Source organism: Silurus aristotelis, assembly GCF_946808225.1.
Source record: "Silurus aristotelis genome assembly, chromosome: 7".
Classification (NCBI taxonomy): domain Eukaryota; kingdom Metazoa; phylum Chordata; class Actinopteri; order Siluriformes; family Siluridae; genus Silurus; species Silurus aristotelis.
This window is the reverse complement of record NC_139580.1, coordinates 28955683-28977896: the sequence shown is the minus strand read 5'-3', so window position 1 is coordinate 28977896 and position 22214 is coordinate 28955683. Positions and strand designations below refer to the sequence as shown.

Here is a 22214-nt window from a genome sequence, read left to right as displayed (position 1 = left end):
TATTATCCTAAATTAGATGCACCTGTTTGAGGTCGTTAGCTGCATAAAGACACCTGTCCACCCCATACAATCAGTAAGAATCCAACTACTAACATGGCCAAGACCAAAGAGCTGTCCAAAGACATTAGAGACAAAATTGTACACCTCCACAAGGCTGGAAAGGGCTACGGGGAAATTGCCAAGCAGCTTGGTGAAAAAAGGTCCACTGTTGAGCAATCATTAGAAAATGAAAGAAGCTAAACATGACTGTCAATCTCCCTCGGACTGGGGCTCCATGCAAGATCTCACCTCGTGGGGTCTCAATGATCCTAAGGAAGGTGAGAAATCAGCCCAGAACTACACGGGAGGAGCTGGTCAATGACCTGAAAAGAGCTGGGACCACCGTTTCCAAGGTTACTGTTGGTAATACACTAAGACGTCATGGTTTAAAATCATGCATGGCACGGAAGGATTCCCCTGCTTAAACCAGCACATGTCCAGGCACATCTTAAGTTTGCCAATGACCATTTGGATGATCCAGAGGAGTCATGGGAGAAAGTCATGTGGTCAGATGAAACCAAAATAGAACTTTTGGGTCATAATTCCACTAAACGTGTTTGGAGGAAGAAGAATGATGAGTACCATCCCAAGAACACCATCCCTACTGTGAAGCATGGGGGTGGTAGCATCATGCTTTGGGGGTGTTTTTCTGCACATGGGACAGGGAGACTGCACTGTATTAAGGAGAGGATGACCGGGGCCATGTATTGCGAGATTTTGGGGAACAACCTCCTTCTCTCAGTTAGAGCATTGAAGATGGGTCAAAGCTGGGTCTTCCAACATGACAATGACCCAAAGCACACAGCCAGGATAACCAAGGAGTGGCTCTGTAAGAAGCATATCAAGGTTCTGGCGTGGCCTAGCCAGTCTCCAGACCTAAACCCAATAGAGAATCTTTGGAGGGAGCTCAAACTCCGTGTTTCTCAGTGACAGGCCAGAATCCTGACTGATCTAGAGAAGATCTGTGTGGAGGAGTGGGCCAAAATCCCTCCTGCAGTGTGTGCAAACCTGGTGAAAAACTACAGGAAACGTTTGACCTCTGTAATTGCAAACAATGGCTACTGTACCAAATATTAACATTGACTTTCTCAGGTGTTCAAATACTTATTTGCAGCTGTATCATACAAATAAATAGTTAAAAAATCATACATTGTGATTTCTGTTTTTTTTTTTTTATTATGTCTCTCACAGTGGACATGCACCTACGATGACAATTTCAGACCCCTCCATGATTTCTAAGTGGGAGAACTTGCAAAATAGCAGGGTGTTCAAATACTTATTTTACTCACTGTATATATATAAATTTTTTTAGGCACGTGCATCTCCATAACTGAGGCCGAATTTATTCACATCCTGATGCATAGTGAGCAATACAATACATTAAAGATACATATGAAGCAACTACCGATGTGATATGATTCACCCCTTTTACGACGCAGTGCGATCTGATTTTGAACACAATGCGATTAAATGCAATATTATGCAATGAAAAAAAAAATATGATGCTGGGCAATTTAATATGGTACAGGTGCTTTTATTTCTTTGTTTTAGACAGACAGCAAATCATTAATTTATTCAAGTGCCTTTTGACTTATAATGCATGGCCCTTTCACAAACACATCTTTGTAGTACAAAAAAAAAGAAAATAGATTAAATAAAACCAGACTTCTTATATATATATATATATATATATATATATATATATATATATATATATATATATATATATATATATATATATTTCCTACTTATAAGCTACACATTTACACAGTGTACTGGGAACTTGTTAAATGTTTATTTTGCCCTTTTGTTTATTAGCTACAAACAACTACCTGTTGTTTGTAGCTAATAAGGTCATCAGGTAATGACAGAAACAAGTGTAAATATGCTATACGACAACAATAAGAGAATAACCAATAAAGGCCTTTATAGTTTCTAATATAGTTTCTAATAGCATACACTTCCTTAACTAGTCATTAACAAAAACAGTTATTAGTCATTAATTACTGCCTAATTTCTGATCCCTAAAATAAAGTGTAACCAAACCAAACCAAACCAAACCAAACCAACACCTTAATTTTTCAAAACCTTTAAAAAAAATGTTCAAACTAGTATCCGAACTTTTGACTTAAGACCATAGAGCCGGAACCGTATTTTTCGGACTTTAAGCTGCTACTTTTTTCCCACATTTTGAACCCCGCGGCTTAAACAACAAAGCAGCTAATTTATGGATTTTTCCTGGGTTTTTCCCGGTTTCACAAACTTCAAGCCAAAAAACTGAACCCCATAACATTAGACCAATGAAATTTCCGAACGGAAACGAAAAAATGCACCTCACCTGTGTGATAAACTCCCGAGAGAAATACAGTGCTACCTTGACCTACGAGTTTAATTCGTTCCGTGGACGAGCTCGTATCTCCATTTGCTCGCACATCATATCAGTTTTCCATATTAAAAATACTTAAAATGGCATTAATCCGTTCCAACCCTCAAAATGACCCCGTTTTTATGTTTCATGTTATTAAATTGGAAAATACATTTCTAAATAACAAATCTTGTATAAAAACATAATAGAAAGAGTGTGTAAAGATATAATAAGGTTTTATTCAGTGTATTTTCCTTGGAGATGAGACGACTTGAGCTAACGAAAATGCCAGTGGGGGGTGTGTGTGTGTGTGTGTGTGTGTGTGTGTGTGTGTGTGTGTGTGTGTGGAGGGGGGGTAGAGGCGATAAGCGGAGGTGGAGGGAAAACAAATTTTATTACTATCACTCCTGTACACTATGTATCCCTAAACTTTAAAATTTTAGCTTTCTGGCTTCGCTTCGCTTCGCCATCTAGCAGCGGCGTCTCGAGCTCGTACCTCAATTTTTTGCTCGCATAACAAAGCAAAAAAAATCGACCGAGTGACCGCTCGTACCTCGGAAAACTCGTACATTAATGCATTAGTAGGCCAAGGTACCACTGTAGTTGTGAACGGAAGGAGGAAGACAGTGAATAATGACTTTCTTGGTAGGCTACTGTTTAGATACAAGCCGTTGTAACGCGTTGAGTCTGGGTGAAGGGAGAGCTCACTAACTCCAGTTACAACAGAAATCATATAAGCACAGACAGGTTTCCAAAACACGTGCTTTTTTATTTTTCTTGGCAACAGCGTTACGGGTTAGTCAAAGAAACTTAGAAATGAGCATCAGAAAAAATAATAAGGACATATTCCTCAGTCTCCACACATGCAGTAATAGCGGAAGTATGCAGTGCCCGGTCTTTTCCCAAAATACCGCTATGCTTTTTTTACCCGTTACACCGTGTAACAGACACTGTCTTTCGTTAAAGCCTGTGTAAAGTTCATTAGTGTAGAAACCTGCGGCTTATAGACAGGTGCGGCTTATTTATGTTAAAAATAAAAATATTTGTAAAATTCAGTGGGTGCGGCTTATATATGGGTGCGCTTTATAGTCCGGAAATTACGGTATTTTATTTTAGGCTGCACAATTTCTCCATTTTGTAAATTTTGTATCTGCGGAAAAGCCGCACTTGTCCTTCTTCATTGAACTGATGTTGTTTCTTCTCCATACTCAGCTTTAACAGCTTTGTGTGTTTTTACGATTACATTAAACACCCTATTGTTAAAAACTAAGCTGTTTTTAGTGTCTATTGTGAACCTTATAATAACAGGAGCAGTGTGTATCTGTGTATCTGTGTATAGCTTCTTCTCTTATTTTAAGATTTCTAGGAAATGTTGCAGAAATCATCTTTTGGTGCATGTTTTTGAAAGGTGATGATCAGAGGGATGTCACATTCTGGCAAAACTTACAATTCTGGTCATACTGTATGTGTCTGGTCCCAGGTGACCTGGGAACATATTAAGCATTATTGAAAAAACATTTTACTACTACTACTTAGTCTAAAACTAAAAAAAAAAAGTCCTTTTGCAGACCTTTAGCCAGACGTTAAAAAGGATCTGGCTTGTTAAAGTTGGATTATTCTCAAATGTAAAAAGGTAAATGCATTAAAAAATGCCGTTTTAAAAGGATACCAATCCCCCACAATGTTTTTTTTTCTCACCATTTTAGTGCAAACTCTAAAGACTTTTGTGTGAAAATCCCAAGAATTTCACGTTTGCTCTTTGTTCTAACTTGCTGTCCATGATGAAATTGCAGACGTGGTAATGCACGTGGTCAAAATCGCACCAGTTACACCATTAGTCTTGAAACTTTTTGATTCCACCTCGTATATACTTTATTTGCGGTACGCAACATTGGGACAGTTACAGGAAGTGCTGTGATAGTCTTTATAGTACATGGGATGTGGACTCCTGCTAAGGAGGATGAGACATGACCCACCTCTAGGAGCCACATTTGCACTTTGATTAGATTAGATTAGATTAGATTAGAGTCAACTTTATTGTCATTGAGCCAATTAAATGCAGTTAGCATCTAACCAGAAGTGCATAGGTGGTCTTTTTTACTATAAATAGCAGTATGATTAATAAGAGAATGGGGTCCATATGTACAAAGGGTGGGAGTGAATAGAAGGTGCAGTAGGTAATAATATATGGTATATATAGTAATATGCAGTATAACTGTGCAAAGATTGTTTACAGGATAGACATAGTCAGAAAGTAACATGCTCAAACAACATGATAGAGATGTAAAAATATGTATGATACTGTGTATACAGAATAAATATGGGTGGAATGTACAGTAGTTCAATGATAAACATAATTTATGGTGCAAAAATGCATAGTGGAAAAAGCAGTGCAATTATGCACAGAAAGGGACAATGCAGTAGTGTATTTTTAACATTGTAATCAAGCTGAAGAGTTCAAAAACCAGGTGAGATCCTCAGAGTTGTGAACTCCAAAGAACTTGAAGCTGGGAACATGCACGAAAGCAGCTCCGTTGATGTGAATGGGAGCGTGAGTGTGATTTCCCGTTTGTCTAAAATCCACAATGACTTCCTATGTCTTATTGGTGTTGAGTTCGAGGTTTATTTTCCTCACACCATGCTATTAGGTGCTGGATCTCCTCCCTGTAAGCCATCTTATCATTATCTCATATCAGTCCTACCACCGTGGTGTCATCTGCAAAATTATTGATGCTGTTTGAGGCATAGGCAGGTACGCAGACATTGGTGAAAAAAAAGTATAGATGAGGAGACAATACACATCCCTGAGAAACCAGTGCTGAGGGTGAGATTGGAGGAGGTGAGGGTGTTCAGCTGAACAGACTGTGGTCTGTTCGTATGGTAGTCCATGGTCCAGTTACAGAGATGTGTGCTGATGTCAAGCTGTTTCTTCTTCAAGATTAGCTTGAAAGGGCTAACAGTGTTAACAGCTGAGCTGAAATCAACAAACAACATCCTGGCATAAAGTTTGGGGTTGTCCATGTAAGTCAGCGCAGAATGAAGCACCGTGAAGTTGACCTATTTGGCCGATTATTTGGGCAAATGTGTCCAGAGTGGGTGGCAGACAGGCTTTAAGGTGGGTGAGGACTAGTCGATGAAGGGGGTAAGTGTGTTGGGACGAAAGTTACCAAGCTTTGTTGCAGCGGAGTGCTTTATCACTGGCACAATGGTTGCAGATTGAAACAGTAGAGGATAGTTGCCTGGGCCAAGGACAGATTTAAGATGTCAGTGAAGACCTCAGCCAGCTGCTCCATGCATGCTCTGCAGCCAGGGATGCCATCAAGGCCAGCTGCTTTCAGTGCATTCACCCTGCCCAGGGTAGCAAACACCACAGAGGTGGAAAGTGTGAGTGGCTGCTCCTGCTTTGCTTTGCTTTGATCATGGGTTCTATGTTTTCTTTTTTTAAATGGGAGTAGAAGAGGTTGAGCTTGTCTGGGAGTGAGGCAGAGCTGGTTGGATATTCCCCGCTGGGTGGTTTGAGGTCAGTGATACCACATGTGTCGGGGGACAGCAGAGTTGATGTGCTTCTCAATCCGCTGTTCAGCCCTGAAAATGGTGCCCCCCCTCAAACTTCAGCATGCTGTTTGGGAGATTTTGGACCATTATTGAAATGGGAAATTTCGGAACTAGGAGTCGGTGATCCTGGTCCATCGGGGATCGTTTGGAACCAGTGCGAGCTTGTTCAGAATCCCTTGTCGTTAGTTATAATGGAGCAGTGGAGTGGTGTGCAACAAGCATTAAAAGAAATGTGTTCAGCCTTAAAAAAGAAGTGCTCAGGTGGTGTTTGAACAGCCTGCACACCAGAGACTATCGAGGCTGTTTGAGCAGCCATAGTGAGGATCCCCCGCCGCTCCGTTCCACGCTTCATCATCCTTTTGTCGAGCTCTGTTTTTAAACCATGTTAAAATCGCATGAGCAGACGAGACACGATCATGACGTCCTACCTGGTAATGACACAGAAATTCCCTTTGCATACCACTCACACTATCACCATTCTTGTAAAATGCTTTTACAGTGAACACTTCACTGCTCCATAATAACTAACGGCAAGGGGTTCTAAACAAGCTCGCACTGGTTTCAAACAATTGCCCACAGGGTCGCCAACTCCTAGTTCCCAAATGTTCCCTGTCCCTGCAACACCCTGTAGAAGACAGGGGTTAAATGTAGATACTATATTGCATATACGTAGGCATGATCTTGGATTGATCCAGGGTCCAGGAATCTTAAGAGGTCAATGAATCTGGGAATCAACTTTCATTTGGGTGGCTTCAGTCATAGGCACAGTCACCCAGGGAATATGATTGCAAACTTGAGTTTTGTTGGTTGTTAATGAAGGATGATTTATTCATGATGCCAATGGATTGTGTTTGTTAACCTGAGGGTAATTTGACATTTGCTGTCTGAAGGCTCTTTTTTTATTGGAACGAGATAAAGAACCACCTGAACCTCTGCAGAAAGTGAAAATACGGCTTGGCTTTCTTGGCACAGTCTGGTGCTGGGAGTACAGGGGAAGGCGGAACTCACTGGTTTAAACATTGGACTTTGTATCCGAAGAACATGAGTTCAAATCTCAGCCATGCCATTTCTTTGGCACAGAATTGATGGTGGTCATTTATGGTCATGGTGGCTGCTTTGATGTTTAAGAAGTTATAGCATATGTGAGCTGAGTGAACATTTCCAGGGCACCTGACCAGGACCAGCAACTTTCCCTGAGGTAATTCTGTACTTAGTTTACCTATTGTTTGCTGCAGACAAAGTATTTAGTCATCTCTTTAATTGCTTGAAGCATGTGTGTTCTTGCTTTGCAGAGGGGTTTACTCATTCGCCTGACCAAAAGTCATTGTCTCATGCTTTCAGTGTCACACTTTAGCAGTCATCTTACACTCAAGTGTTATTTAGTGTTTGCCACCTGTTTATCGTTTTCCTGGTATTTATTCTCACTTCATTTTGAACTCGTTTTGATCTTAGAAAGCTCACAGGAACTTGTTGATTCTGAGTGCCATGCTATTCTGTTGAGCCAGAAGCTTTCCCTAAAGGGCATTCTAGTGGTGGAGTTTCTTCCACTAAGTCCTTCCTGACATCTTGCTTGATCTTCCACTTAATAAGAACGAGGATGATAGATTGTTCTAGGACATTGTGGGCTTTGTCTTTTTTGTGTAAAGCATCTGACAGAAGTCCTAGCATGGGTTCAGTCTCTATTGCTAATTTCACATATTTATTGTTTGGGTGATTGGTGAGGATCATGTATGGATGTTCTGCTCCCCCTATTCAGTGTATTCTTTCCAGTAATGCTGATTTGATTGCTACCAGCTTTTTTCTAAATCATAATTTATTTTGGCTGGGTTCAGCATCCTGGAATCGAAAACACATCAGTGAATTTAGAATGGTTGCCATGGTGATTCATAGGAATGCCATAGGACTGAATTAATTAATTCAGATAATTGCCGAAGGTCTTGTGGAGGACCTGGCAGACATAATAAGCATGTTCTATGCTCGATTAGCAGTAATCAGTTTCCACTTATGAATTGTTAATTTTTAGTGAGTCAGCTTTCTGTTCTTGGCTAATAAAATTGGAATCTTACAAGGTTTTTTGCTGTAGTAACTTGCCATGCATAATTCTGCGATGGTATTCTGGTCACCCCTCATTCCGTGCAGAGTCACATTTGGTCACCTGCCAATTCATCTGAATTACTGTAGCCTAGTTCAGACCAGTCTGGCAATTCACAGGTGACCTTTTACATCAACATCTCCAGAACTCCAATCATTAGATGTCATCTAAGCAAACTCTGGAGACAGGTTTATGTGAAAATCCCAGGAGATCATCAATTATATAAATACTCAAATCATCCCATCTGGTGCTAACCATCATGCCACAGTCTAAATTACTGAGAACACAGAATCTGCAGGATCTTATGCATCGCACTGCTGCCACAGGGATGGCTGATTAGATAACTGAAGGTATACAGGTGTTCCTAACTAAGGGTTTTATGGGTGTATTTCTTTGTTTTTATTTCCTTTTTTTTTTTAACCTCAAAGATGTTGTTCTGAAGAGTGGTTTCTCAAAGAGCATTGCTCCATCCCTGTGGCTCGACTGAGGATCTGAGGGTCAGAATAAAGAGAAGACAAAGAGCAAGGATTTAAAAATAGAGCTAGACAAATATAAGAATAAAGTTAAAAATGATACACGCGACATGTAGCAAGACTTGAAGCATTATAAAGCTTTGTGTGATTTCCTGGTTATGGAGGCTTAGAGGAGGTTCCTGAGAAAAGTGGTAACAATAGCGAGTAAACTGTTAGGGATAAAGTTCCAAAGCATAGAGAGTAAATACTGTATAAGAAAGAGTAAGGCTAACATTATTGTGAAGAATAAAAGACATTCTTAATCTTACACTTTTGAATCTGGTTGACGATATTATGTTCCTAGAGGTTTTACAAAACAGGTCAAAATGATCCTTTGTACCCCAAGCAATTAAATTCTTCAATACTTTTTCCCCTCATGGTAACAAAAAATGTATTATCATCAAATTTATTTATTATTTATTTCTTTTTACACATGCCGATTGTGATTTACTAAAAGTCTGTGTGAGTATGAGTGCAAACGTACTTTCCCTACAGGGTAGGGAGTCTTTAATGTGACCTCAGAAGAGCGAGTAGTCTCAAAGAGTGATTCTTTCTACTGGATGAGCATGAGCAAGACATAAAGCGAAACAGAATTGAGTAGTTCATTCCTCAACCCTTCTAGTCTGACTCGTTTGTTTGTTTAATCGTGTGACTCCCATAGATGCTATGCAGTGCATTTCACAGGAAACAGAATTGAGTAGTTCATCTCAAGAGTCCTCTGATCCAAGTTGGTTGATTGTCACATACATTTTATTTTATTTCTGATTAAAGACACAAAATGAATGAACTGACAAAAAAAAGATTTGCTCATTTTAATTCAAAGAACCAAGTCACTAAAATTATCCGATCTTTGATAAATAAAAGGGGGAGTGGTGGCTCCAGCGGTTAAGGCGCTGGGTTGCCGATCGGAAGGTCTGGGGTTCGAGCCCCGGTATCGCCAGGCTGTGCCACTCTTGGGCCCTTGAGCAAGGCCCTTAACCCTCTATGCTCTGGGGGTCCCTTACGAGGGAAATATCAAGGTCCGTGACGTCGGAGTGACGTGGGGCCGCCTTCCTGTGGGCTCACCACCTGCAGGAGGGACCGTAAGGGACGGTGCTGTAAAGATTGGGCAGCAGTCGAAGGCGGGGTATGCCTGCTTAGACTGCTGCCCCCGCGACCCGGATTACGGATAAGCGGGAGTGAATGAATGAATGATAACTAAACTGTCCAGTTGTGAGTGCTGAATTAACAGGACATTGCAAAACTGTTTAAAACCCATGGAAGGAGACCTCTGCTGGAAAGGTGGACATATGATCTGGGTGAATAGTTATTAATCTTAAATTACCTTTTTAATTTCATCCCACCCCCCCTCAGATTTTTGCAGTCACTTAGGCCCTTAAGACCCATAGCAAGTGGTAGGTCTAACTATCCCTCATGTCCTTCTTTCCAGAATTCATTCATTCATTCATTTTCTCCCACTTATCCGTAATTCAGGTCGCGGGGGCAGCAGTTAAGCAGGCCCCCGCCTTCGACTGCTGCCCAATCCTCACAGCACCGTCCCTTACGGTTCCTCCTGCAGGTGGTGAACCCACGGGAAGCTTTCCAGAATTAAATTATAGAAATATTTTTCGTTTCCAGCTATGGTTAAGGGCAACTGCCAAGTGTTTGGATGTGTTTGTGGATAAGGAGAATGTATCTGTGTATAAGATTAATTACAGATTGATTGTGAATGTGTGTGATTTCTAAAAAAGTGTGTGTAATGCTCGATCTTCCCATGGGTAGGAGACTCAGTTTAGGAATGTTTTGCTTTGCTTTCAGCTGAGTGACATGGAAAGGTCACACAATTCCTTCAGGCTCCAGACCCCTACATCTCACCAGAGACCACTTGCTGAGCTCCCCCCAACCACACACACACACACAAACACACACATACAACCATACATAACCACTGACATGCTCTCTGTACTGGTGATTTCTTTCTCTTTAACAAAATCAATGGCTTAAAGTCCTTCTCTCTCACTCTCTCTCTCTCTCTTTCTCTCTCTATATATAACTGTAAGTGTGTCTGGTACTGCATAAGTAAAACCATGTGTATCTTACTCTGATCAACACTGCGTTCAAACTCCTTAGATACATTTTTGGTGTTTGGCCGGGCCACTACTCGCACATCTGCTTGGCTCCCGAATCACCTCCCACTAGCTGACGTCAAACTCCTTTTTTTTTGGGCTTTGGATGTTTGAATTTTATGTTGATTGTGGAGATCCAGGTTATAGTTTTATTAAAGTATTACATAACCTTTAAGCTAAAAAAATGCCCATCTGATTAATAATACAGTATGATGTCAGTATGGTGTATGCGATTAGAGTCGGTAAGTGTATGTGTGTGTGTGTGTGTGTGTGTGTGTGTGTGTGTGTGTGTGATTAAGTGTCATAGCACTACTATAAATTTGACTCAGTTTTAACCAAACACTTATTTGTATCTCTGAGGAACTTTGATATTGATCAACAGGAAATGAATGGCAGGAAATAAACTCCCCCCACCCCTACACCCCACAGCAAACACACACACACACACACACACACACACACACACACACACACACACACACACACACACATGCTTACACACACTTTCACACATTAACACTGTCAGGAATCTAATCTCATCAATATTTTTGCTAGTATTTTTGCAATGACTGCAGTTGCAATACATGTACAAAATATGTTGATATATTGGAATCTATTATCAACAAGTATACATGTTATATAATATCCATATTAAAGAAATATTGTTTGCGCTACAGAAAATCGAATTCTGGAAAATAAAATTCTGGAAAATAAAATTTAATGTTAACTAGAATTTTGTATTTCATGAATAATTGTCCATTGTTAAAAGGGCTATACACATAAAAAAAAAAATGCACCGTCAAGCAAAAGTCTTTAGATGCAAATTATTATTATAACTATAATAATATCAATGTTATTATTGCATGAGATGCAACTTTCCTCGATAAGATGAACGTTTTGATATGTCACTCGTCTATATTTTCATCATTATTTTTCGAGAGGGCGGGGCCAATGATGTCATATGAACCCAAAATCAACGCTTCTCAAACTTTAAGTTACTTTCAAATCAAATCAAATCAAATCAAATTTTATTTGTCACATACACATTCATACAGAGTACGACATACATTGAAATGCTTCGGCGACTGTCTAGCATTTGAGCATAAGAAGGAATAGAATTAAGGATAAAAATAAAACAGAAAAAAAATTTAGATAAATAAAAAGTATAAACTATATAAAATATATGTATATATGTATATATATTCATCTTATGTTGTAATATCTAATGACATCACTTAGAGCCCATTTGCTATATAAAATCTTAATTCAGGGTATTTATTTAATATTATTATTTATATAAATTTACTTAAAAAAATGCAATAGCCACATATTGAGTTAAATTGTCTTTAATTTAAACATTATAAAGCTTATAGTACCTGCTTGTTAAGAAGAGCATGGGGGATTTCCTCTTTAAACAAATTCACTCATGCTGGGTTGTTTCTGTAAAAATAAAAATAATAAAATAACAGCATTTGAGAATGCAAGTTAAAACAATCAAAAATAGTTTTTGATAATAATTGCAGATGGCAAGTTGGCAATCATTAAAGCTTAAAAAAAAATTTATATAAATTTTTAAACAACATTGTTTTGACAATTTTAGTTGGGAATAAACCCCCCCCCTCAAACATTTTGTTCAGTTGTGAAGATATAAACATCTAGAATATACCATATAATACATATATAACTGATTTAATTGTGTTTAATAATTAAATGATATATGCTTAAATTAAATATACAAACATTGAAAACAAGCATTTAAACGTAGTAAAGCAGCAGTAAATCACGTTTAAAACAGATGTGTAGTGGACACACAATATAAAAAGAGAATGAAACGGAGAAACGCAGCCATCTATCAGGCCTGATTACAACGTCACTTTTTCCTGCTGCCGGTTGATCTGTACTTATTTGGCCAACGGCTGTGTTATCTTGCTGTCACGCTAACCCGTAACTTAAGCAGCCCAAATAATCGATAACAGCATTCGTTGACAATTAATTTAATTATTGATTATTATCAATTTTATCATTTAGTTGTTGCAGCCCTAACGTGTTGTTTGTTATTTTAATTGATCAATTGGTTATTGCAAGTAGGATCCAACCTTGCGATAGGTATCGGTAAAATCTGCAATCGGTCGACCTTTAGTTACAATCACAATCAGGTTTACACCCGAGTCTCCATTAGTGAACGGTTTGTAACCTCAGCAATGATGAAACTATAATAAATGGACAGTTGGTGGCACCCAGATGATGAGGGTTTCCCTTTTGAGTCTGGTTCATCTTAAGGTTTCTTAGGAAGTGTTTCCTTGCCACCATCACCACTGGATCGATCTTTAGGGATAAACTTATGGGGACTCATTTATGTCCTAAATGTTTATATTTGTAATATATGTATCTATTTATAAAGCTGATTTGGGGTAATATCTATTGTTGAAAGTGCTGTACAAATGAAAATAGATTTAATTAAATTGAATTACATACACATTATAAAATGAGATGAATTAGTTGTAGAATTATGCACCACTGAAGGTATTTCATTAAGAATCAAAATACTTTATTGATCTCATAGGGAAACTGTTTGGTTGCAGTTTCTCATAGTAAAAGTAAAGTGAAATTTAAAGTAAATAAATAAATAAATAAAAAAAGTTAAATAAATATACATATTTTCTATAGGAACTGTAATGAAATGTGTAGCAGCAGTGAAAACAAATGGGAGAAAATTCAGACTACAATAATAGTTACACAAGGTATTGCACATGTAACAATTATAAATTATTATTATTATTATTATTATTATTATTATTATTATTATTATTATTATTATTGCACTGAAATTATTGCACATAATTGGCATGGATTATAACAAAATACAAACAATACACTTTAGTAAGCAACCATGACAGGCAGCCTGCAGATGGACGCTAACCAAACATGACCTCTAGCTATGTATATATTGGCTGCTGATTTGTGCCTGATCATTGTCAAATAGTTAAGAGCTGATAAAGTAGCCATGATGGAGTATAAAACCATGTGAACATGTGAGATAGGACTGAAACTTGTATAGTCAAACCGGTAATTAGACATGAATCTGCATAGATTTCTGGCTGCATGCTAAATTTAGCCACAATTAATTTATTTAATAGTTTTAAATCACAGTAATTAGTTTTACAGATCCATTAAACTCAATCCTATCGAATGATTACGGATTTCCTATTTATTAGTATTGATTAGCTGTGAAACTCAGAAGTTCAATTCACTGCATATTTATTTGTAGACGGTTTTAACAATGGACATTGTCTCAAGGCAGCATTTACAGAGATAAAGAGGTTATGAAGTTGTACAGTATAAACCCTAACTCTTGTACAGTATAACCCTAGACTGTTACGGTGGAACCATCCTCACACAGAGTGGTCTCCAACTGAAGAGAACTCTATTCAGAGGTAGGGGGTTGAGATGAATCTTGCAGATCCAAAGTGAAGAAAGACCTGATCGGTGTGTTATTTAGTTCTAAATCCAGATCTCGTTCTCTGTGTTGCAGAACCATGAGAAGGAGACGGCGTTGCACTGTGCGGCTCAGTATGGACACTCGGAGGTGGTGTGTGTGCTGCTGCAGGAGCTGACCGACCCGAGCATGAGAAATCGGCGTGGTGAGACACCGCTGGACCTGGCAGCACTGTACGGGAGGCTGCAGGTGGTGCGCATGCTGCTGAACGCTCACCCCAACCTCATGAGCCTTAACACACGCCAGCACACACCTCTGCACCTCGCCGCCCGCAACGGCCATCACACCACCGTGCAGGTGCTCCTGGAGACTGGCATGGACGTCAACACCGAGGTGTGTATTTCTTTGTAAAAGTGGTTGCCATATCCTCTCATTTCCATTCTTTATTTTTTCACTCAGTTTGGTCACCTTCCAAATTTCCTATCGTTCAGTCAAGAAAGGTGCTTTCTTAAAAAACTCATGAAAGCAGCAAACTACATTTTGCAAGCTTCTGCATTACAGAGCAACAGAGCTCATTTGAATGACAGAGCTCATTTAAAGGTCAAATTGGTACCAGTTGCACATCTACCGATGTACACAGGAATGACGACATTTGGCACACTGACTTATGAAGGTCCAGTGCCTCCTGTGACTGTGCGTGCAGCATTGTCCTGCCATCTGTTGGCGTGTTACAAAACTAGCCTTTAAACCTTTTTGATGCCACCTCGTACTAGTGATGGGTTTTGCATGAGTGATTCATTCATTTTGAACAAATCTTTAATGTGACTCAGAAGAATGTGTGGTCTAAAAGAGTGATTCGTTCATTTTCTACAAGATGTGCGTGAGCAAAGCATCGCAAAATTTCTGTAGGTTATGTACAGAAAACAGAATTGAGTAGTTTACCTCTCGACGCGTCTAGTCCGACTCGTGTGTTCTTTTGTCACGTTTCTCACATAGATGCTATGCAGAGCATTACACAGGAAACAGAAATCATCCCATGAGACCTCTGGTCCGAGTCATTCGTTCTTTTATCATGTCACTCCGATAGATGCTACACAATGCAATAGATCTTTTTTTTTGGTCCGACATAATTGTTACAATAATTATGGGAGTCACGTTAGAAAGAAATAATGACATGGACCAGTAGATATGAGAGGTGAACTAATCATTCTGTTTATCTTTATTGTCTTTAGTTGCATTGCCATATTTTAATTATTGGAACTATAGTCAAAGTTGGTGTATGTAAACGTGTTGGAGGATCTGCTTATTTATAATACGTATAAAAATTTATTTATAATATAATTGATAAAAAGTACGAAATGAACTAAATGATTTAAAAAAATATTCGTTTATTTTAATGAGCGAGATTCAAAGAACCGATTCGCCAAAAGGATCCGATCTTCCCATCACTATTTACCATCTTCTGCATACCTGAGCTCATGGATACTCATTGATTGGCTGTGATCAGTGTGACTGACAGGACAGAGTGTCCTTGACACTTTTGGACATTTGGTCCTGATGTTACTCTGCTGTTAATATAAATATGGAATAAATCTATATTAAAGAGAGAGGAGAAGAAAGTGTGAAAGTGAGAGAATGAGTAGAGGGTGAGCTTATTGCCCTGGGATGAGATATATAATTGATCTGGCTCTGAGAGACAACAGTAGGTTCCTATAGCAGGGCCTTAGGTTGAAACATATGTGGGTTTGTGTATGTTCTTCATATATCTGCTATTTATTACGGACTTGTTCTAGTCATCTGCGAACTCTTTTACATACGTCTTCTGCAACCTGAACCACTTTGAAACCAGACTTTCTCTCCTTCTTTTTTTATGTCTTACAACTATCTCGCTTTCCTTGGTACAGGACAACAAGATGATGTAATGAGTGCTTATGCTATATGCAAATTTAGAGCAAATCAATAAGCTCAAGGTCTGGCTGAGATCAATGCTTATACTGTTTCTTATGACATTATTATACTGTATATTGAAATCCACATTTTCGTTCATTTGTTCTTATTTCTCGTGAAATCATGCTGACAATCCTATTACAATGTACAACCATAATTTAAAATAAGTTGTGTGTGTAAAATGTAAAATAAAAACAAAACACAATGAATTGCAAATCATAAATCCATATATTATTCACAATAAAGCAAAAAAAACATATTAAGTGTTTAAACTTAGAATATATACAGTACCATTTTAAGGTCATTTTAAATTTGATAGCTGCAACACACAGTCTAAAAAAAAAAATTGGGACAGGGCCATGTCTACCCCTGTTTAGCATCACGTCTTCTGTCTGTATACATCTGGAAACTGAGGAGACCAGTTTCTCAAGTTTTGGAAGAGAAATGTTGTCCCATATATGTGTCTGATACAGGATTCTAGCTGCTCAACAGTTCTGGGTGTCCTTTGTTGTGTTTTTTGTTTTATGATGCACCAAACATTTTCAAATAATGATAACAAGCCTGATGGTCCCTCTCCTCTTCAGTCTGGAGGACATGGTGTTTATGGTTTCCAAATAGAAATGTAAACTTTTAATTATCTGACCACAGAACAGTTTTGCACTTTGCCTTTGGCCCAGAGAGGATGGTGGTGTTTTTGGGCCATGTTTAAGTATGACTTCTTCTTTGCATGATAGAAATTTAATCTGCATTTGTGGATGACATGGCAAACTGTGGTTACAGAAAATGATTTCTGTAGATGTTAATAAGCCCATGCAGTGATTTCCATTACAGAATCATGACTGTTTTCAATGCAGAGAGGGCTTAAAGATCATGGCCATCCAATTTTCGATCCAAAATCGATTTTCACCCTTGTGCACAGAGTCTTTGAGACTGGTGAATGATTGACTGATTGGTGAAGCTTCCTATCTTCACTTCTGAGAGACTTTGCCTCTATAAGATACACAATTTATACCCAAATATCTTACTGACCTGCTGTCAATGAACCACATTCGTTTTTCCAGCTGTTTAGTTTTAGTAACACTTACTTTTCCAGACTTTTGTTGCCCTGTTTCCACTTTTTTTCCAAGACTTGTTGCAGCCACAAAATTAATTTCCAATTGAGATTTTCAAATAACTGCATTCTGTGATTATTTACATTTTACAGAGGTTGCAGATTGTGAATTTGTTCACTCTAGACGCATGTCCTAGAGTCTAAAGATGCATGCAAATGATCACCGTTGGTTTTCATCACAATCGTAGTAGAATAATAAGTAAAAAGCTATGCAAAACTCAGAAGCATGAGGCAAGCAAAAAACAGAACCTCAGTTGTGGGAGGTGATAGCTCAGTGTTTAAGACGTTGGACTTCTGATCAGAAGGTCATGAGTTCAAATCCCTGTACCACAAAGCTGCCCCTGCTAGACCCTTTAACAAAAGACCGTAACAGTCAACTTCTCACTTATACAAATAAGATAATTGTAAGTTGCTCTGGATCAGCTAGATAAGATCATCTGTGAAATGTAAAAGGTGAAAAGAAAAAAAAAAAACAGACATGAACGCTCAACAATTCCTGGAAATTCCATCCATCATGAGACCTATATAGTCAAGTCAAGGTCATTTCTATTGCGCTTTTCACAACAGACATTGTCTCAAAGCAGCTTTACAGAATTTAACAGTGAAGGTGAATGATGTGTATTTATCGCTGATAAGCAGCCGTGGCGACTGTGGCAAGGAAAAACTCCCTTAGATGTTATGAGGAAGAAACCTTGAGAGGAACCAGACTCAAAAGGGAACTGATCCTCATTTGGGTAACATCAAGAGTGTGATTATATTTAATAAACAATACAGAACACTGGAGAGTGAGAACTAACATGAGCACTGGAGTATAAGATTATAAGTAATGTCCTTTCTACAGTCTTATACAGTCATTTTAGGTTGTGGAACCAGGAGCTACTGAACTCATAAAATAGCTCAACATTTGCGATCATCACAGATCCAACACCAGCTTCTCCATGCCAGAGCCTTAAATCACTCAAAGAGGTCCAATGTACACACTTTACATGAAGTGGGATCCAAATGGTGCTGGTACGTCTCCAGATGGTTCGGGATGTTTGGGGGTCGGCATCTACTTCTTTAAAGGTCCATAATCTTTAGGAGGTGGGACGTGACTGGGGCTGGAGGAACCTCAGGATGCCTCGGGATGGGTAGAGAAAGGGAAGCAGAGGAGAGAAATTAGCGTAGCTGCTGTTCATGATATTAACAGCACAAGTTGATAAAGAGAGGTAGGAATTTTCATCTCTCTTGCTAAGACCAAAGCAGGTGTATACAGAACTGAAAACATTTGCAAATGAACATGTACATTGAAAAAGAAGGAGGGAAATAGAGAGACAGCAGGAGAGAAAGGACTCTCTCTTCTCTGTTTGCTCTGCTGACATTGTTAACTAATCATCATGGGAAACAGGATCAGGAAGTGGTCCTCAGTGCAGAAGGGGCTGGACTTCCTGCCTCTCTGTGGGACCAGAGCTCATCAGGAGTACACTTCTGCTCTGCATCTTCTACAGGCTTCATCGATGGACCAAATGGCAGTTGAGACTCTGTCTAAGTGAGAAGTTTGTTTGTGGAATTTTCTTTTTGTATCGAGCCTTCAGATCTGAGACGTTTGACTTGAGTGAAGCTGCAGATGTAAGTAGAGATTGAGGTATTTCTCTTGTGTGCAGATAGTAATCTGATAGTTCACAAGCATCTCAGAAAGGACAGCATTCAAGTAAATGTATACTAATAATAAAGATCAATAGAAGGATGTTAGAAATCGTAGACAAATGGGAATATAAAAATATTCCAGCTCGGATCGTGGCTCTATGACCGAATGAGCTTAATGTTGCGCTGGCTTGGCCTTTTAGCCTGTGCTATAGCTACAGATCAGGAGCGATGCTTAAGAGACTCTGTAATCATGTGATCAGTGTTTGGTTTCAATGACATCTTTCTATTACTTTGCATTTTTTCATTTTTATTCTTTTCCTTCTACTGTATATTTATTTTCACTCTCACCAGCTCTCTGAGTCTTGCACACACCATGTTTGCTGCCCTTCCTCAGTATTATAGCCCTGTAAATCATAATTTTGTACATACACACGGCTGGAATGCGTGATGGATCTCCAGGCTAAGCGACATGACTGTTGTCTAATTTACTTTGCAAATGCTGCATGATTATGTTGATGTAGACTGTTAGTTCATATTTTCCACCCCTCACTTCAGTGTGTATATGCTCACTCTCTTTTTATCTCTCTTCTCTCTCTCTTGATCTTTTTCTCTGTTGCTGGCAGACGGAGACGGGCAGCGCGCTACATGAGGCTGCTCTTTATGGAAAAATGGATGTAGTTCGACTCCTGCTTGATACAGGTAAGTCCACTGCAATACACTGATGATTCCTTTCCTTTCCTTTCCTTTCCTTTCCTTTCCTTTCCTTTCCTTTCCTTTCCTTTCCTTTCCTTTCCTTTCCTTTCCTTTCCTGCCCCTGCTCTTGCCCTTGCCCTTGCCCTTGCCATCACAGTATCTCCTGGCCACAAGGTCCAAAGTCATCGTTGTTGTTGTTGTGTGTTGTGTTTGTGTTGTGTGTGTTGTGTGAACTAAATGAGATGTATTTTTGTATCAGGTTAGATTGTAACATAGCATTATTTAGCTATATTCATATTTCCATGAATAGTGTCTGTGTGTGTGTGTGTGTGTGTGTGTGTGTGTGTGTGTGTGTGTGTGTGTGTGTGTGTGTGTGTGTGTGTGTGTGTGTGTGTGTGTGTGTGTGTAAGAGACCCTGCAGTTTCCCGCTAAGAGCCAACTGTGGAATAGGAAGCATGAGTTTCAGGAGCTTCCTGTGTAGTGAATAGGCTTCGGGATGTTGATGTTTTTTTTCCTGACTGAACTGGGAGCGAGAATCATTCATTGCGTTCTGTAGTGTTTGCGCAACGTGTACGTGTGTTTTATTAGCGTGTATCACGTATTGTCTTATGTGCGGATCAAAGGATTATGTTAGCATCTGATTTATATTAGCAATTAACAACATTCTCAGAGCTGTACTTCTTGGTCTTGACGAGACACACCTATGTTCTTCGTAACTTGCTTTCGTTGTCTTTCATTTTTCTTGATTTCTTATCCTTTTTTCTCGCTCTCTTTTTCTTTTCTTTTTCTTCTTAGGGATTGATGTGAACATTCAAGATTGTCATGGGAAAACTGCACTAGAGCTACTAAGGGAACACCCGGCTCAGAAATCCCAACAAATCACAGCTCTAATACAAGGTAATACAAGTTTCACCATTTTTCAGTTTTTTTCATGTCCACATTCACTTACATACATTTTATCTTACACTAAACACTAATTCCAAACATTTTGTTACACTGTGCAAATTGTAAATAATAACAGAATGCAATGATTTGCAAATCTCATAAACCCTTTTTACATTCGCCATCAACCAAAAAATTTAATGTTGAAACTGAGAATAGAAGATAAAATTTCGATTCGTCTGACCACAGAACAGTTTTCCACTTCCCGACATTTTAAATGAGCTTTGGTCCAGAGAGGATGTCAGCGTTTATAGATCATGTTCACGCGTGCCCTCTTCTTTGCATGATAGAGATTTAACCTGCCATTGTGGATGACATGGCAAACTGTGTTCCCAGACAATGATTCCAGGAGGTGTTAATGAGCCCATGCAGTGATTTCCATTACAGAACTGAGGATGCCCAAAGATCACGAATATCCAATATTGATTTTCGCTCTTGTCCCTTGTGCACACAGATTCTTTGGAACTTTTGATTATATTATACACTATAAATGATATTCAACTGATTTGCAATTTTATGTTAATGAACATTTTTCTGAAATTGTTCCACAATTAACACAGTAAAACACAGTTTTTTACCGTTTGGTGAAGCTCTGGCCATCTTTACTTCTGAGAGACTCTGCCTCTCCAGGATACACTACTGTATTTATACCCAGTCATCTTACTGACCTGCTGTCAATTAACCTCATTAGTTGTAATATGTTTCATTTAAATCACTTTTTCCAACCTTGTTGCCATGTTACATCTTGTTTGAGATGTGTTAGAGGAACAGCGCATGTAGGACGTTTTGGAGACACGGTGAGGAAGGAGAGATTGAGATGGTTTGGACATGTGCAGAGGAGGGACATGGGGTATATCAGTAGGAGAATGCCGAGGATGGAGACACCAGGAAGGAGGAAAAGAGGAAGGCCAAGGAGGAGGTTTATGGATGTGGTGACGGAAGACATGCAGGTAGTTGGGTTGAAAGAGGCAGATGTAGAGGACAGGGGGGTATGGAGACGGATGAGCCACTGTGGCGACCCCTAATGGGAGAAACTAAAAGAAGAAGAAGAAGAAGAAGAAGAAGACAGCCATCAAATTCCAAATGACCTTATTTTTTCCGTACAATGGTACATTTCCTCAATTTAAACATCTGACATGTTTTCTATTGTGAAACAGGTTTATGAGATTATGTGTTTATTTACATTTTACACAGTGTCCTAATTTTATTTGGAATTGGGATTGTAGATTGATACACCTTTACATTTTACATCTAGCAATTTCTGGCTAGGGGCTATAAATCCGGGAGGTGAATATGTGTATAGGACGCTTTGCCTTCACACTTGTGTACACTTTCAGTTTGGAGACTGTGCTAGCCATTCCAGGATTTAAAGCCTACCATATTGTTCTTTTCTTCTAAGTTAGTAATAGCAGTTTTGGTTCAGTTTGCAATTCATGCTGTGCATGTCACCGACTCTGAATCCAGCTAAAGAGCCTCAGACCATCATGCTTCCTTTGAGTGTCACACAGTGAGGAACATATTTTTGTATGACAAACCGAACAATTTGATTCATCAACCCATAACACCTTCTTATAGTCTTCAGTAGTCCACTGATGGTGGCCAAGGAAATGGCCAATGGCTTTCTTACTGCCACCTGATCTCCTTGAAGTCTTCTTTTCACAGTTAAAACTAAGACTTGCTTACTTTGACCAGTGTTTATCTGTGCTTGAAGCTGATGTCCTGTGTGCTGCCTCATGCAAGCAGTTGTCAATTGTCTCGTTTATACAACAGTTCCTCAGCAACAGCAAGGGT

At 39.0% G+C, this 22214-nt stretch overlaps 1 protein-coding gene across 6 annotated transcripts in view; it reads left to right on the top strand.

Annotated features, from left to right (window-relative positions):
- anks1b (ankyrin repeat and sterile alpha motif domain containing 1B) overlaps window positions 1-22214 on the top strand; it is a 251294-nt gene that overhangs the window by 52313 nt on the left and 176767 nt on the right. For 4 of the 6 annotated variants that reach the window (XM_083546162.1, XM_083546165.1, XM_083546166.1 and 1 more), the window contains exons 4-6: window positions 14201-14497; window positions 19412-19487; window positions 20277-20378. In XM_083546162.1, the coding sequence (XP_083402288.1) occupies window positions 14201-14497; window positions 19412-19487; window positions 20277-20378 (475 nt within the window). Of the gene's footprint in view, window positions 1-14200; window positions 14498-18585; window positions 18771-19411; window positions 19488-20276; window positions 20379-22214 lie in introns of those variants that run through there. The other 2 variants (XM_083546169.1, XM_083546168.1) reach the window with 1 other exon arrangement.